Here is a 16,908-nt window from a genome sequence, read left to right on the forward strand (position 1 = left end):
CACTTGAAATCTCTGCCCAGGACTCTGGACTGGGTGCTGACTCTGGACTGGGTGCTGTCTCTGGACTGGCTTGTGAGCAGTGTGGAGGGCATGAACAGTTTGGCGGGAAAGAGTGATATGGCCCAGAAAGCTTACTCTGGCAGCGGGAGCAAAGGTTTAAAAAAAAAAGTAGACGTGGAGGGTATTGGCAGAACCAGTTTGGCAACTATTGCGCTAGCCCAGGAAGAGATGGTGAGGCCAGGCTTGGGGCAGGGCTGTAGGGATTCGGGATTCAGGGGATGGACACGTTCAGGCTGGGTATGTGGGAAGGTTTGACTGGGATTGGGGTAAAAGACTGGGGCTGATAAGGGTGACAATAGTTATCAGGTCTTCAGCCCTGCCCAGAACGCAGAGCGCAGTGGGAGGAGATGAGTTTATTTTTGAAACTGGGACTAGAGGTACAGGCCTTGGGAGCATAATGAGGATGAAGATGGTGTTTGAGATGTGGGATCAGTGTGATGCCTTTGATGAGTAGCACTGGTAGCTTCAGCAATGCACAACTTTGTCTGCCTGTGCTATTGTATGAAAACTCCACTTTTCTTTAATAGTGTGGATATTGATGCTGTCCCGTGTGGCTTGCCCATTTTGAGGGCAAGTCACAGATCTCAGATTTATTTCTTTTTTTAAAATTTGTTCACGGTAGGTAGGTGCTCAATAAATATAATTTCAAGGTCAGTACCCTGCAACATCAGTGGCCTAAAAATCAAGTGACCCTGGGATCTCAATTGAAGCCCTTTGGTTGAAGTCCTATTGGTGAGACCCAGAGGAAAGGCAGGGATGGGACACCATGATCACTTTTTCCTCATCATCAGCTTCCTGGAAGTTACAAGATGAAGCACCATCAATTGCCATGGTTCATTTCCTTTCATCTAACCTTTACCATAATTTTGTGAGGAGCTGTTGTCCTTATTTTACAGATGGGCACCAAGCTTCACCAAGGTTAGATCACGTAGATCACATCAGACTTCACTGCTTATGGCCCTCAAGGATCATTAGGAAGGACAACTGAGGATTCCAAGCTCATTGACCCTTGGGATAGATTAGTAAGGCAATATTATGACTGTAGTGAAAATATAGAAATAGAAAGTACTCTGGTTAAGGATCTTATTCACTTTCTGGTAATTGATATGAATGCCATGCTAAATTGGAAGACACAATTGTCATAAACCAAGAACACTGTCATTGAGACAGTGCACATGACAACCATCATTTTGTCTGATCCTCAGTTGAAGGCAGGGGATCCATTAATACAAAGGGTTGAAATGAGGCCAGGATATACCCAGGTAGACAACTAAGGAAGATGGACAGCGCTGTGTCTTCATAGATGCCTAGAATTTAGGGACTTGGCAGACCTTCTGGCCTAACTCTGCCATGTAAAGATAAAGGACCTGAGATTGAAAGAGGTGAGATGAGTTGCTAAAGGTAACAGCAATTACAGATGACTCTAGATTCTGGGCTCCCCCGACAGCCTGCATCCCCCACACTGCTGTGTGTATCTGGCTATATCTAAGTAAGAAAGGGAGGAGGTGGTCTTTTCTGGCACACTGTGTTCTTTGGCTGTACTTCGCAGGAGTGCACACAAGCAAAAGGGAACCAACTGGCCCTGTAACATGAGCTATACTGTCTATTGCTTATAAATTGGGTGACCCTGGGTAGGTTACTTAATACCCTGTGCCTCCACTTTCTTTCCTTGAAAATGGGAGCATAATACAGATTGAGCTGTGCCTAATCCAAAATTCTGAAGTCCAATATGCTCCAAAATCTGAGACTTCTTGAGCACCAACATGAGGCCACAAGTGGAAAATTCTACACCTCATATGGCATGGTATAGTCATAATGCAGGCACACTAAAACTGTGTAACATTACCTTCCACTTGCATAATAAGTACACATGAAACATAAATGAATTTCATGTTTAGATGTGAATCCCATTCCCAAGATGTCTCATTATGTGTATGCAAATATTCCACAATGCAAAAAAACCAAATCAGACACTTCTGTTCCTGGACATTTTAGATAGGGGATACTCAATCTGTAGTACCTACTTTGTACTTTGAGTGTTAAGAGAGATCATCCAGGACACATAGTAAGCACTCACACAAATGTTGCAGCTACTATTATTAATCATGACATCAGTCACAAGAATAATCCCATAACTCACCCATATGAGGTGGAACTCAGGAGACCCAGCAGGCTCCCTCCATTGCCCTTCCCCAGGCACAAAAATCCCTTCCTGTTAGCTTGTGTGCTGGCTTGTAAATGGCTGTGTTTGAGTGTAGGCATCAGTCCCTCACTGATTGGGGGGTTTTGTAACTAACAGTGGCTCCCACCCTGCATCGTTGGTATCTTTGCTCTGTGTGTCGGTATCTGCCATCCAAAACACCACGCTAGCCTTTCACTGTAATTTCTCCATCAGACTCTCTTCTTGGATTGCAGAAACCAATCTGGGAGGCTGAGATGGTGACAGAGGCTTTGGTCCCATGGGTCCATCTGCCCAAGGTGATTCATTTCCATGTCACATATTTCTAAACTCTCTTTACCATCCTGAGTTCTCCTAAGCCATCTAGCAAGTTCTTCCACAAATTCCTCTGCAGGTTCACCTGCTGTCCTCTGGAGTGTACTGGCATTGCTGGGAGCAGTGAACTGGTACCTCTTCCCAGGAGAGAAAGCACAGCTTTCCGATGGGAATGCCACATTGCTGCTTCTGCTATGTATGGATAGACTCTGATGCCCTGTCCCACCAGTTCCCCTCCTAGTCCATGTCTGAACTGCCTTTCCCTTTTCTTCGTGTTTAATTCTCACCCTAAAGATACCTTCACCTAGCTATCAACCTCTTAGATTTAAAAATATTAATTGTACAACGGCAATTTTTGCTAGGGAGGGAAAATTCTGCAATGTTCAGATAATTTAAGTGTAGGAATATATTTTCTAAGGGAAGATACCATGATCCTATGCTGCCGGCCCCTGTGTTCTCTGTGACCCATTTACACATATTTTTGTGCCTATCTGGGTCCCCCTGCACACCTTGTGCTAGGGTGTAAGATCCTATCCTCTAGGTACCACCCACTGCTTCCCAAGCTCCTGGCTCTGTTCCTTTTGAACTCCAGCATGGTAGGACAGGGAAAGAAAACCTGGCATCTGCTGAATACTCCCTTCTGCCTTACTCTCTGGCCCAACTCCTCCACCACCTGTGGCACATCAGTCTTCACCCAAAGACTTTCCTCACCACCTCCTGGGAACCCAGAGCTTCCTGCATCTCCCTCCAACTTCCCCACATCTCCCCAGCACCAGAACCTCACTCTTCATCCTGGAATCCTGGCTTAAGGGTGCAAACACAGATAAGACATGAAGTTGGATGGTCTAGAGAGTGATGGTAAACCTGTTAGAGCATTCAGGGCTAACAGACAGACAGCTGTGGCACATGTGCGATAGGTTCACCACCACTAGTCTAGAGGGAACCACTGACTCATCCATTGGGATAGGCAAGAGTCTGGGAGCAAATACTGGCTGTAGCAGAGGCCAGAGCAAGACACAGTCACCTCTGGGTTGGCCCTGGGCCTGAGGGCGATCCTCCCAGGTCTCAGTACTGCAACTGAGTGCCCACAGAAGAAGAATTTGCCAAGTGTTGGATAATTGAGGACAGAGTGTCCCACACTGAAGGCACAGCCTGAGTCCCTGTGCAGAATTGTTTCATGCAGGAGAAAGGCTGAAATGCCCTGGTCTGAAGGATAGAGGTGCCCAGTAGCTCTCAGCAGCACTCCCCACTGGCATGTCCGTTTATGGATTCAAAGTGATTCTACTTCTGTGAACTCCCAGGTGAATAGGCTGCCCTCTCTTTTTGCATTGTTTCTGTTGGGAACTTTTGTCTGAGCTGCAAACAGCTAAATTAAAATCATGGCAACCCTTGTCTTGCCTTAAAGGCAGGCCTCAATTCTGACTGTTTAGGGGGTGGGGATTGGGTTTCATAAGGTTTTTCTTCCGTTATGTGTAGTTTTCTCCATAACACTACACCTTTTCTTTTTTCCTTTTGAAGTCCACAGTCTTGGAATTTCCCTTTTTGGAGCTATCTGACAAAATGGGATGTTGGCAGGAGCAGCCTAAAAGGGATTCCTGTCCCAGAGGGTGACTCTCCAGCTGTGTGGCCCTTGAGCCTGCCTTCCCGCCTCCAGGACCCATGGAGGGCAGCTTTGAAACTCAGATAGGAGGAACTTGTGGCTGTGTCTACCAAGCCTGTCCCTGAGCCACCTCTGCATGCGGCAGCTGGCCTGGGGCTGGGCTCTTGCATTCTTTCCTTTGTTTCTCAGGAGCTTCAGAGCCTGCCAGGGCCATGTGTTCCTGGAGGGCACCACACACGAAAACTTTCCAAGCATGGCCATGGCAGAGATCTGAGCACCAGGGCTTAATGGGCAGCCCCTAGAAGTCCTTGCTCATATGGGACATAGGAGGCAGTGAGAAAATCCCAAAAGATAATGGTTGTGGCCTGTGGAAGAGAAGGCTGAACCTCAACCACTGGGTCTGCTGAGTCTGTTGTTGGAGCTCCTTTGGGGGATCCTAACTACCACTGCTTCCTGATGGGCTATGGTATGGGATTAAACACTGAAACACCCTCTTAGGCACAGCATTTGCACAGGCTTTGATCTGAGTTTGCCTGCAGGAGAATGGACAAATTTCCTAATCTCTCTAAATCTCAATTTCCTCATCTGCACAATTGAGTATTCCCACCAGCTGGACAGAAAGGCAGGGAGGTGCCTGTGTTGTTATGAGGACAAAGTAAGGTAACACATACAGAACCTAGTGCTAGGCCTGAACTAATATGTGCCCACCTGAGAATAGAGAAGACCTTCCACCCCCTTCCCAGCCCCTTCCTGATCCAGGGCTCCTGTAGGGAGCTCACTCTGTAGTAAAGAGAAAACAGAGGCCTCATGTCCCATCACAGGGCCCCCCTCAGCTGAAGTTGTGCACAAATCAGGATTGCAGAGAGAGGCTAGGGCATCAAGAAGCTGTTTTCCATGGCAGTGTGAGGGTATGGAAAGGAATTACTCTTTTGTGCTACTCAAATCATGAATAAAAATGCAGCATCTTTCATCTGTGGAACACAGTGATTTTGCAAACTTTACTTCCTGAAACACCTTTGTGAGCTTGGCAGCTTGTAGCTTACAGGTGAGGAACAGAAGGGACAAAGCAACTTGCCCAAGACAGAGGGAAGTGTCTCAAGCACATGCCCTTGACTTCCTGGAGAGTTGTTGTTTGTGCTCCAGAGGCCGTGTGGGGCCCAGGAATTGTGATGTGTTGACTTGACTGATGGGGTGTAGGGCAGGAAGGAGGTGTGAAGATCATTCATTAATTTAGGCACAGTTTATAACAGGCCAGTCACGCTCCCCCTTACAGGTATGCAAAGCATCTCCCATATCACCCATTGACATGATTGGAGGACACTGGTTGGCTTGAATCCAGAGTGGTTTGTGGCAGTGCCAGCAAAGTCAGAATGTGACTATTCCCCAGCTTCAACTGTATGACCACTGAGATTTTTCCTGGCTGCAGCAGGAATGTCTCACTTGAACACTTAGTGTGTACATTAGACTCACCCTTTGAAATGTGCCCGAGCAATCGTAAGAGGCTTGCTCCCAAAATTAGCATCTGTGGGGCCGCAAATGGCACAGAGAAGATGTATGTGATTTTATATACACTTTCCAATCTCCTTGCCCTGACCCCAACTGTAGCCCAAGTATCTTGTGCAGGATTCTGAAGGCGTATCAGGGAATCCATGCTAGGCCCCAGTTAGAGGGGTCAGAGGTTCTTGTGATGCTTCTCATGTCAAAGGCCAGAAGCAAAATTGTGAGTGCTTTATCTGTGATTGCTTTATCTGTTCTAAATGTGTTTGCCTCCCACCCTCAGTGAAAGGGGGGAAAAAGCTCTGTAGCCTGCCTGGCAGGCGTTGCATGGGTCCTGTACAGTGAGAAGCAGCCAACAGGACTTCTGTTTTCTGTGCTGACTTGATGCATCTGCCTTTGGGGCTAACCTGCCTGAGGCCCATCCCTTCTGCATGGCCACTGTGCCATTTCCCTGCATTTCACTTTTGAGAAGTTAATTTGTGCTGATTGCAGAACTCAAGAAAGCTTCCTTCTTCATTGGAATTTTGCTGTTCTGTTTCCAAAAACTTCTGGTTCTATACCATGAGGGCACACAAGGTTATCTGTTGGCCAGAGTGGTTTTGTGGGTCACACACAGCCCCAGAGGCCACACTTATCCTGAACATGAGGTTTAATGCCCTGTGGTTGCAGTCTTGAAATTCTTATGGTTTTATCTTAGGATCTGTGTCTTGTAAGTCCAATGAGACAGTGAATGTGCACTGGAGGCTTAGAGCCTTGGTTCCCAAAGTGCTGCCTACCAAAGCTCCTGTTTCCCTGGTGGGTCGTTGTCCCTGCCATGCTCTGCATCTGGTAGAACCTGGACACTAAAAATGTTGGGATTAGGAACATCTACCCTATGCCATCTCAGGTTAAAACATGGTTGACAGCTGTCACCACCCTAGCCAGGCAGCTCCACAGCATGTCAGTGGGCAATCAGAGAGGGACAGGCCTCCCCACTTCCCCTGACCCAGGTACCTACTATATCCTGGCAAGGAAAGTTCTGTCCCCTTGGTGGTTACACATCCACCTTGGCTAGGGGAAGCCAATCCCTGGAAAGAAGAGACAGCTGGGCCACAGCACATCAGACCAGCTGCTGCTGGAGAGAAAGCCTGGCAGCCAGTGTGTCCCTTGTTCATTTTGTCACTGGGGCCCTGTGTGCCTATGAGGGGCTGCACTCACCTTGCTTTCCTGCAAGGAGTGTAGTGACATACTCAGCACACAAAATCACCTTGACGTGGATCACAGTGTGAATGAACTTAATGTCACTACAGTGTACACTGAAAAGTGGTTAAAATGGCAAATATGTTAGGCATGTTTTCCCACTATAAAAACAAATTTTTGAAACTATAAAGCACCATGATAGGTGGAAAGACTGGCAGGAAGGAAAACATTGATATTTTAGTGTCTTCTGTGAGCATTTTTTTCCTGCAAAGGAGTCCTATGTTTTTATTTTGCCTTGAGCCCCATAAATGAGGTACCCAGGCCTATCTTTTGACCACTTTGTAAAACTACCAAGTCTTTGCCTTTCAGAGGCCCTGCCCTTCAATCCTCTGAGGATGCCATTTGCTGAGTCGATGCTTAATTTTTCCCTCTGCTTCCCCCCACAGGTATTGTGTTGGCTGTGTGCCAAGCCCTGGAAAACAGCACATCGCCCCTGAGCGGTGAGTACAGCTGGGGATGTGAATGGGGAGTGGTGTGTGGATCTTGGCTGCTGTAAGGCCTGAGCTCTCTCCTGAAGAGCTCTCTCCATGGGCCTCCTGCCCACATGCACCTGCCTGTGCCTGAGAGGAAGCCCTCTCCTCTCCATTCTCTCTTCACAGGCAGGTGGGCGCTCATGGAGAGGTCTTAACTGTAGGCCTGAGAGCAGCTGTGCTCACTCCCTAGCATGGGCAGGTGTGCTGCAGAACAGGGCTTGCGGGACCTGAAAGCTCAGAACCATCTACACTTTTCCTGCTCACAGAATGATCAGATTACTGAATGCCCTTCTCTGCTTCTGCCTGGTGATCTCTGCTTAGTGATGTTCTGGTTCATGTTTGGATATTTGTGATAACAGTTTCCTTTTTTATTTAAAAAAATTCTAGATCAGCAGTTTGGAGACACGGGAAAGTGTAGGAAGCAAACCCCTCAGCATCATAGCACTGCAGGGAAGTGATCACTGTTACACTTGCACCTAATTTGTTGCCTTTGTTCATGTACATTCATGTTTTAATATGATTAATCCTGGTGAAGAAACTCTTTTAAAATTGAGGTTGTACATTTTCCCATGTTGCTGGAAAGTCCTGAAATCAATCCTTTTAAACTGTCGCAGTGTTCTGTTAAAATGGGTGTTTGGGATTTAAATAACCGTTCCTCAGGGGATATTTATGGTGTCCCCAGTTTCTAAAGTTATGATGCCACCTCTTCCTGCCTGGAAGATTTTCCTTCCTTTGGTTTCTTTCTCAGGATATATATCAAAGAGCAGGAATAATCCATTTATGACCCTTGTACACACTGCCCAATAACTTTCTAGAGAGACTGTGTTGGTTTATCTCAGCCATGTGTGAGTAGGCCAGTCTCTACTCCCTTGTTGATATAAAGTGTGTTTCACTGGCTTCTGTTCCCATCTGCTGCTGCTATTTCTCCCTAGCAACTTCACTGAAGTCCCCATGGAAAGGGGCAGGTTTCCATGTGTTCATAAATTCTCTCACCAACCACACAGTTTCCCTGGTACTTTGCTCTTCACTCTTTCCTACCTTTCCCTCCAAAGTCAGCAGAGGTGATACTACCACTGCTGATGGGTACACCTGCTGCTGTACCCCCAAGGTCCTCCCTTGATCTGTCATCCTTGATGCATTTGAACCCTAAAGGTGCCCAAGCCACTTGGTGATCCATGATGACCCGGAAGAAAACATCTCTCTTCTCTGTGCCATGTTTTGTTGAGGCTAGATGTGGAGGGGGGAGGATCCTAGAATCAGTCCCACAGGGATACCAAGTAATGACTGTACTGTATTCTCTTGGAACTAGATTCTATTTTGTATTTATATTCTAACACTTTAGGTGCTAGGATCATACAGAGAAACAGGCCTTCTCTTCTTTGCCCTCCAGGAGCCCGTTTCACAGATGCACAGACAGCATGAGAACCCATGAGTGTCATAATGATATGGACAACCTTGACTAACTATTAAGTGTGGGATTTAGAAAATAATTGCTACAGGAGGGAAACCAGTAGTCTGGAGCTTGGGACAGAACATTTTTTTATCTGCTTGGTTGTCAATCTGTAAAGCACAAAGAGAAACATTAGCTGGAGGCAGGAGGAAAGTGGCAGCATCCAAAGCCTAGAATATCTGTCACACCCTCCCAAGGAAGAAGTTATGACCTGGCTTCAAAAGGCACCTTTTTAATGCCCCTTACAAGGGACAGAATGCACTCTGGCTACGTTGTTGGGTGGCTGCTTGCTTAACCCTCAGAAATGTTGCACAGTTCCCAGGCCGCCCATCTGGTTCTCATATTTTCATGAGACTCACTCTAATGACCAAAGGGGTGTGGTGAGGACCTTGGTCAGGTGCCTGGGAGCCAGGATTTAGGCCTTCCTCCACTATCTGTCTGGCATGATCTGCAAACTCAGGGTAGCTCCTTAGACTCCTGAACTTCTGCCTCTTCTTGCTCATATCTAATGATGTCCACCTGGAATTCGGGTGTTTGGGGGGCTTGCTTAATTTAGTATCTGGAAACTTTTCAGAGTGATGAAAGAACATGGAAAATTCAGTTGGGTTATTCATGAAGACTGTTACCATCACTAGCTTGTTTGGGGAGATAGGCAGATCTCAGTGGGAACTCTGGGCTTAAAGATGTTGAGAGGGTAAGTTTGGTCTGGGATACACAGACAGAGGACAGATCAGATTATAGGAAAGTCTTTGAGGATTTTACTTGTTTTGAAACATTTAGAACATGGATCAGCCAGAAAGAAAACGATCTGCTTATTGCTCGCTTCATCTTAACAAAAGCTTTGCAGAACTACAAACTCCTTCTCCATTTTATTGTCTAGAGCTTACCCATGTGGAACTGCAGTCATTCTAAAATTAGAAAGCTCACATGTTTGACCCAGGTATGTGGTTTACCTGCTCCAAATATGTGTCTATAGCACAAGAGACTTGGAATGTATTAGTTTGGGATAAACCACATACACCTGTGTATATTTGCCTTCGAACTGCTTGGAGAAGCATCAGGACAGAATGAGAAATTCTTCCTTGCCTCTGCAGGTGTATCCTTGTCATCTACTTCCTCATTCCACCTTCTACTTTTTGAAAAAGAAATTGTGCTGGGTCAGTTGCTTTTTTAGCAAGGATTGCTCAGGGTAGACCAGTAGGCAGAACACAGATTATGGGAAGAAGGATTGTAATTCTGACTCACTGGCTGAGAGACCTTAAAAGGGCCCTTAAATCTTCCTGAATCTCAGTTCCTCCTCAACAAAATGAAGGAAGGGGATTAAGTCAGTGTCTTTTCAAGCTGAGTTACAAAATCACATTAGTGGGGCGTGACCAACAAAAAACAATTGAATTGCCTAGGAGAGAGATTGATATTCAGAGTGCATTATGTAGAAGAAGGGCAGATACTATTTCATGACATTCCTATTTCAGTTATTAATAGATTTCAGTTATTAATAGATTCATATACTATAATTCTGCATCACATTATTTGCTTGAATGATAGCCATGTTGGATACTCCTTAATTTCTAGATTCAATTTCTTTGTAAGAATTTATACACTCACAAAGTAAGTTATATAAATCTTTATGACCTGTATGTTTTCCACCCACACAACTACAGTCATCTATAGTTGTTCACCCGATTTGACAGTAGCTCTTTTAATGTACTCATCTTCATCAAGTCTTTCCAAAAACACTTATAGAAACAGAAGCTCTTTCCTTATGCATAGATATTTCATTAATTTATGTAATAAGTAATTAGATTACATAACTACAAGAATGAACACAACTGACATAAACAGGTTTGGAAACAAACACAGATGACCTCTTAGTAAATATACAACCTAACTGGTAAGAACAGAAACAGGCTGGTAAACTAGAGTACTCATCTAACTGAACTTTTACATGCCGAGGGCATTGATCTGGACATTTTAGCAAAGGAATGAAGAGTATGGGATTAGGTGAATTAAGGGCTTGGATTAAGTAGAGCTCAGTTAAGAGAGCATCAACCATCTTTGAAAGAAGCAAAGCAAAACTTAGGGATTTTGAAAACTGTAGGCCTATAGAAACTTTGCTACTCTCCCACTTTTTAGTTTTCAACATTTATTTTGCACTCATTTATTGAGTACTGCCTCAGGCCAGGCATTGTGTTTGGCCATGGAGATATTCAGGAGAATTAAATATGAGCCCTGCCACCAGAGAGCATTTAGTTAGGCAGATAATGTTGATAACTTTGACATCTTGCGGATAAATCATAAATGCAGACAAAACTGCCATTTACCATGATAGAGTTCTTTGAAGAAAACAGCACTTGTTCCATATTCAGACTTATTATTTTTAATCTAAGTTCCAAACTGTACATGTTTATTCTCCTTGTTAAATTGCATCTTGCTTAGCGTGTGCTGTGCTAGTTTCCCATCTCATTGGTCCCTCTTGCAGGCTGTGACTATTGTCTGAAAAGATGACAAAGGGAACATCTCTACCAGGCATCTGTGTTCCAAGAACAAGAACCTGAGCACACATCCACCTAGCTAAAAGGGGGCTGCTTGAAAGGAGCCAGCCCTCAAAGAGTCCAGACCAGACTGAGCACCCAGCCCTGTGGAGTATAGGAGCCAGGGTGACTGTGGGGGCCTCCAGCTGCTATGGCTTGTAGCCACTCTCTGCATCTTCCAAGATCATTCTAATACCAACACATTCCATTTCTGTGTCTCTTTGCTCGGTCTTAAGGGAAAGAATCTAATTGGTTTGTCATCCTTGGCCAAGTTCCAGCAGCTGCAGCAGGGACAGAGGAGAAGGCTGCAAGGAGATGAGGAGCCAGAGAGCAGCTTAGGCCTTGGATATGACAGAGTTTCTCATTAGACCAGGAGGGGGCAATGATCAGCATCCTCAGTCCTGACTGATCTTTTGGAATCATTCATGTTGGCTAACAAATATTTAGTGAGCATTTACTATGTGCCAGGCCCTCATCAAAACAACAGCCTTGTTCTCAAGGACCTTATAGTCCCCTCGGACCTTACAGTCCCCTGGCATTTTTGAATGGCAATCCTGAATGCCAGTGTAACATGAGATGGCTACATGTTTTGCTAATGGGTGTGGTTACTGGCATAACCTCTCTGAAAAAATAGCTCAGCATTAATGGTGAATTTAATTGCTTGGTATTAGTAAGCAAGAACTTAAGCATAGTGGGTGCTCTATTACCCAACAATTGCATTTTTAGGGATCTATTTTTTTAAATAAGAGGTGTTAGATTATTATCCATTATAATGAAAAGGAGACTATTTAAATGTCAACAAGAAGGAATTAGTTATGAACAGGCAGACAGCCCTTTAATGCTGATAAAGAATGTTTAATGAGGTGGGAAAATGCACGTGATGTACACATAGAAAAAGTATATAAAGCTGAATGATAACTCAGATTCATATATATACACACAGGTACAAAAATGAAGAATAAATACTGTTAAAATTAATTATCTCTAGTTAATGAGAATACGGGTAATTTTCATGTCTTTTGTGCTTTCCTGTTTTTTCTCATTGTCTAAAGAGAAAGAAAAAGTAGTGGCTGCTTTGCTGCCCTGCAGGTCTGCAGGCTGGCAAGCACTGAGTGCAGGCTGCCTCAGCCTTGTTGCCCGGCAGCTGCAGCTGTCCACAAGACTCCCACCTATGCTTCGGTTTCCAAGCAGGGGACCTGCCATGCTGGTCTTGCACAAGGGCCACCCTATTCTCTGCAGCTTGACACCCAGGCCTCATTCCCCAGCACCGCAGCACTCCCAGAGGCCTCATTGCCTGGCTAGACTGACTCCAACAATTGACAGTTTCCCTTATAGTTCTGGGGATGCTCATCTGATCTCTTCTTTAGTAGCTCTGTGGTTCCTAAATCTTGGTCCACTGTACGAAAATTTTAAACAGAGATAATTTCCAACTTAGGATGGTTCAGATCACAATTTTCCAACTTTATGATGATGTAAAAGTACACTCATAGCATCTTGTTTTTTACTTTCAGTGTTCAATCAATCATATGAGACATTCAGCACTTTATTATAAAGGAGACTTTGTGTGAGATGGTTTTGTTCAGGTGTAGGCTAATGTAGCACATTTAAAGCAGGTTAGGCTAAGCTATGATGTTCAGTGAGCTAGTGTATTAAATGTATTTTCAGTTTTCAGTGTCTTCAGTTTATGATTTATTGAGAGGTAACCCCATTGTAAGTGAAGGAGCATCTGTACTTGATAACCCTGGATTTTAGCAGAGAGGTTAGGCCTTTCTGAGCTCCTAGCCCCTAAGGTCAGTTTCTCGACTGTGAGGATTCTGAACTAGTCTGTTTGCTGCTGCTCCTGCCATTACTACTCTTTTCATTGACACCAGTGATGCACATGTTATAAAGCAAGACTATATCTTTATGGTGTTTTTATCAACTGGAGTTGAGCCCTAAGGCAGTGGTTCTAGCACTTCACTGTGCATGAAAGTCATCCTACTAACTGATAAAAAGCAGATTTCTGGACTACATGCTGATAGGGCCCAGGAATCTGCATTTTTAGCCCTAACCACATTTTGCTACAGCTTGGGAAAAAGGCTGAGCAGTATATGTCCTGGTAGGCTGGGATGCTGTCACCTTCAGGTGACACTTTTTTCCCCATCCTTTGGGCTCCTCTCAGCTGGCTCATGGGATGTTTCAGGACTGACTTTCTCACACTCAGTAAGGAGCTTGGTAGAGAGAAATTCAGCACCTTGGAACTTAGCCAGCATCTTTCTCATTGGCCTTGCTGAGATGACATGAAAAGCACAGAGGCTCTGGGGAAAGGCATTGCTTTGTTTTCTGGGAGCCCCAGCTTCTGAGATTGGGATTAGTCTGGAGCATCCGGTTGGGTGCTAACAGAGACTCCAGCTATTACAGACCAGCAGGGCTGAGATGTCCTCCTAGCAGCTCTGCAACTGTGGGTGCATGGATTCATCCTTTCTTGCATAGATCTCCCTTCTTAGTGCCGTTTTAAAAGTCATGGCCAAATTCCCTCATCAGAATGTATAATGGAAGGTGGTTTGAAACTTCTTACCATTTTATACCCAGGTTGCATTGACTATAATATCTCGAATATACAAACATAGGAAAGGGGTAAGATGAAATAGGATGGAGAGCCTCAGTTCTACATACACACAGGTACCGTGTATCCTACAGCTCAGGAGCATCTTTTCCTTTCCATTTGTCACTTAGCATTTGTGGGAAATCCCTTTTTATTGGCTTTTTCTCATCTCAACTATGGGTGGTGTGGAATTTAATGAACATCTTTCCCTTCCTTGCATGGTAGATCTTCTCAAAAATGGAAAATTAAAGCTGGGTGTTGTGGCACAAACTTGTAATCCCAGCACTTAGAAGCTTGTAGCAGGAGGATGTTCGCAAGTTTGGGACCAACTTGGGCTATATAGTGAGGTCAAATCCAGCCTGAACTACAAAGGGAGACTCTGTCTCAAACAAATAAATAAGTTAAAAAAGACAACCCTTCAAAAGTGGAAGATTCAGATTTTGCTATGAAATCTGCCACATATATATCTTGCTGATGCTCTATAAAAAGCTATAGCATGCCTCTGTAAAATTTTGGTGGGCTGGGATATAGCTAGCTCAGTGGCACTGCGCCAGCCTGGCAAGCACAAGGTCCTAAGTTCGGTCCCTGGTACTAAAAAGAAATAAAAATAAAATAATAAAATAAAATTTTGGCATCTTCTTGTATTTTATCACAATAGAATTCATTTAACATGAACTAAGCACTTACTATGTGCTGGAAACTGTTTTACATATAGTAATTTTAAGTCCTACAACTACTCAAGAAGGTACATACTGATATTAGTCCTTTTTACCATGCAAAACTAAGGCCCAGAGAAGTTAAGTAACTTGCCCAAGATGACATAATTAGAATGGCAGAGATGGGATTGAACCCCAGGTAACTGGCTGCAGAGTTCTAAGCACTTCATTACTATGCTTTAAAAAGGCATAGACAGAGACACATACATATCGCTGCATACCACAGACTGTATTTAAGGGGAGATTTACAACACTTTACATTAAATAATCATGTGATTCCTTTTCTACCCCTTCTCCAAGTCAGATGGAAACAACTTCCATGGATTTTTAATCTCCCATTTCATTAAAAATTAGATATACATCTTAAAGCAAAGTGTATGTGTATAATTACATGTGTGTGCGTGCACCTGTGTGCATGTGTGAAATGCCTGTGTGTACATGTGTGTTTATAAGCTCTTTTAAATTTTCATTTTCTGTCACAAAATGATGGAATCTTCCTTTTTGTGTTTATCCTTTCATTCAACAAAAACTCAGTTTCCATGATGACTTCATTCTGAGGCATCAGGATTCCTCCTCCTCTAAGTGTTTTGCACAGATCTAACTACAGACCGGCGGTTAGCACTAACAGTCTCCTCATTGAAACACGGGGGCAAACTTACAGGACTCCAAGTCACAGAGTGAGTAGGGCCTCAAACACAGTCCCCCTCTTTAGCTTTAATGTGCACAGTATCCTCATGGGCCAGGTGCCTCCAGTGGACATGTAATAGAGGTGGTTTCTAGGTCAGAGCTTATGCTTCTCTGCATTCCCACTTCTCATTAGCAAATGAGTGAATTACACCTTTTTCACTGTTTAACTTTGGCTTGATGAAAACATGCCCGAACATGAAAATCACAAGTATTTAAAAACATGGTGGTAGACTCTGAAACTGGACAGCATGGGTTCAAATTTTAATCATGCCCCTGGGGAAGTGTGACCTTTGGCAAATTACTAAACAACCATGTCCCTCTGTTTTCCCATCTATAAAATGGAGAGAATAGAACCTACCTCATCATGTCTTGAGAATTAAATGTCAAGAGCTTAGAGGGCCAGGCATGTAGTAAGTCCTATGTAAGTATTTGTTTATAAATATTTTGATTTAGATTTATGAAAATAAAGAGTGAGACAGCAATAACATACATGTAAGAGATAGTATGTGAAAAACCAAGACATCCTAAACCAGTTGGTAGGGACAATATTAGAGTTTCAAGTCATAAAAGACCTTGACCCAGTAAATCACACAGGTCAAGGCTGAGAACATCTCCTTGCCACTAAAGAGGGATCAAAAGCAGCCCCACTCTGCATGTTGGCAAGTGGCTATTCTGGTAGAGGCCAAAAATTGAGCTTTATTATGAGAATTACAGTACTCAACAAAAAAGGATCACAGTCTGCCTCTTTGGTGGCAGTCCCACAAGATGTGGGATGTTAGCTCCTAATCTGACCAATAAGATTTGGGAGGAACATAGAAGATTGGAAAGGAGCCCCTAGGATGCTGGGTGGAAAGGCTGGAGGCCAGAGAAGCCAGGCAAAGGAAGTGGAAGAAAAAGACAGAAGTAGGGTTTTCAGCTTCCTACAAAGGTGCTGGGCACATGTCACCTGTGCCCTGAGACCAAAAATAACAGAACTGCCTGGTTTAGCAAGTCACATTCCCAAGCCCTCTCCACTACCATTTGAAATACAAACAGGTCTCTCTCATTTGTGTGAAGGCTCAGAAAGAGGTTGAGGATCATGGTGGAGACTATTAGTAGCAATTTATGTGGGAAATTTCAAACTTATTTCCCTCTCCATGCTAATGCTGTAAGACTCCAAGTGGGAGTGCAAGGTAGAAAGGAAGAAAGAAAAACACTTAGATCACTAAATGGAGAGAGTATATGTAATTGAGGAACTAGAGCTACTGGGATTGAATTTTTAACCATCCAGGGGACAATTATATCTTTTCAAAAAAGAAAGTACTTTGGTACCTTAGGGAAGAAGGATATTATTATACCAAAGCACTTTTTGGCCCAATTTGACTTTTTTAAAAGTATTTTTAAAACCAAATGTGAGGCTTACTGCAGAGGGCTATGCTGCACAACAGAGATTTATTCGGGACAGTCCTTGCCCTCAGTATCTTTTAAGTGGCAGGCCTGAGTGGAACTGTAAACCACTACCTGAATTAAATGACTGCATCTAGAGTTATGAGCAAATCAGTGGTAGGAGGGGCTAGGTGCGGGCTGTCCTGTGCCTG

General features: G+C 44.1%; 1 protein-coding gene across 1 annotated transcript in view; it reads left to right on the forward strand.

The window, feature by feature from the left end:
- Positions 1-16,908, forward strand: part of Tgfa (transforming growth factor alpha) — a 105,272-nt gene that overhangs the window by 25,948 nt on the left and 62,416 nt on the right. Inside the window, exon 2 of the mRNA XM_021262491.2 lies at positions 7,277-7,330. Coding sequence (XP_021118150.1) covers positions 7,277-7,330 — 54 coding nt within the window. The remainder of the gene's footprint in view (positions 1-7,276; positions 7,331-16,908) is intronic.

The sequence above is a fragment of the Heterocephalus glaber genome, unplaced genomic scaffold (assembly GCF_053883595.1).
Source record: "Heterocephalus glaber isolate CG9 unplaced genomic scaffold, H.glaber_assembly_v1.0 deba00001456, whole genome shotgun sequence".
NCBI lineage: Eukaryota > Metazoa > Chordata > Mammalia > Rodentia > Bathyergidae > Heterocephalus > Heterocephalus glaber.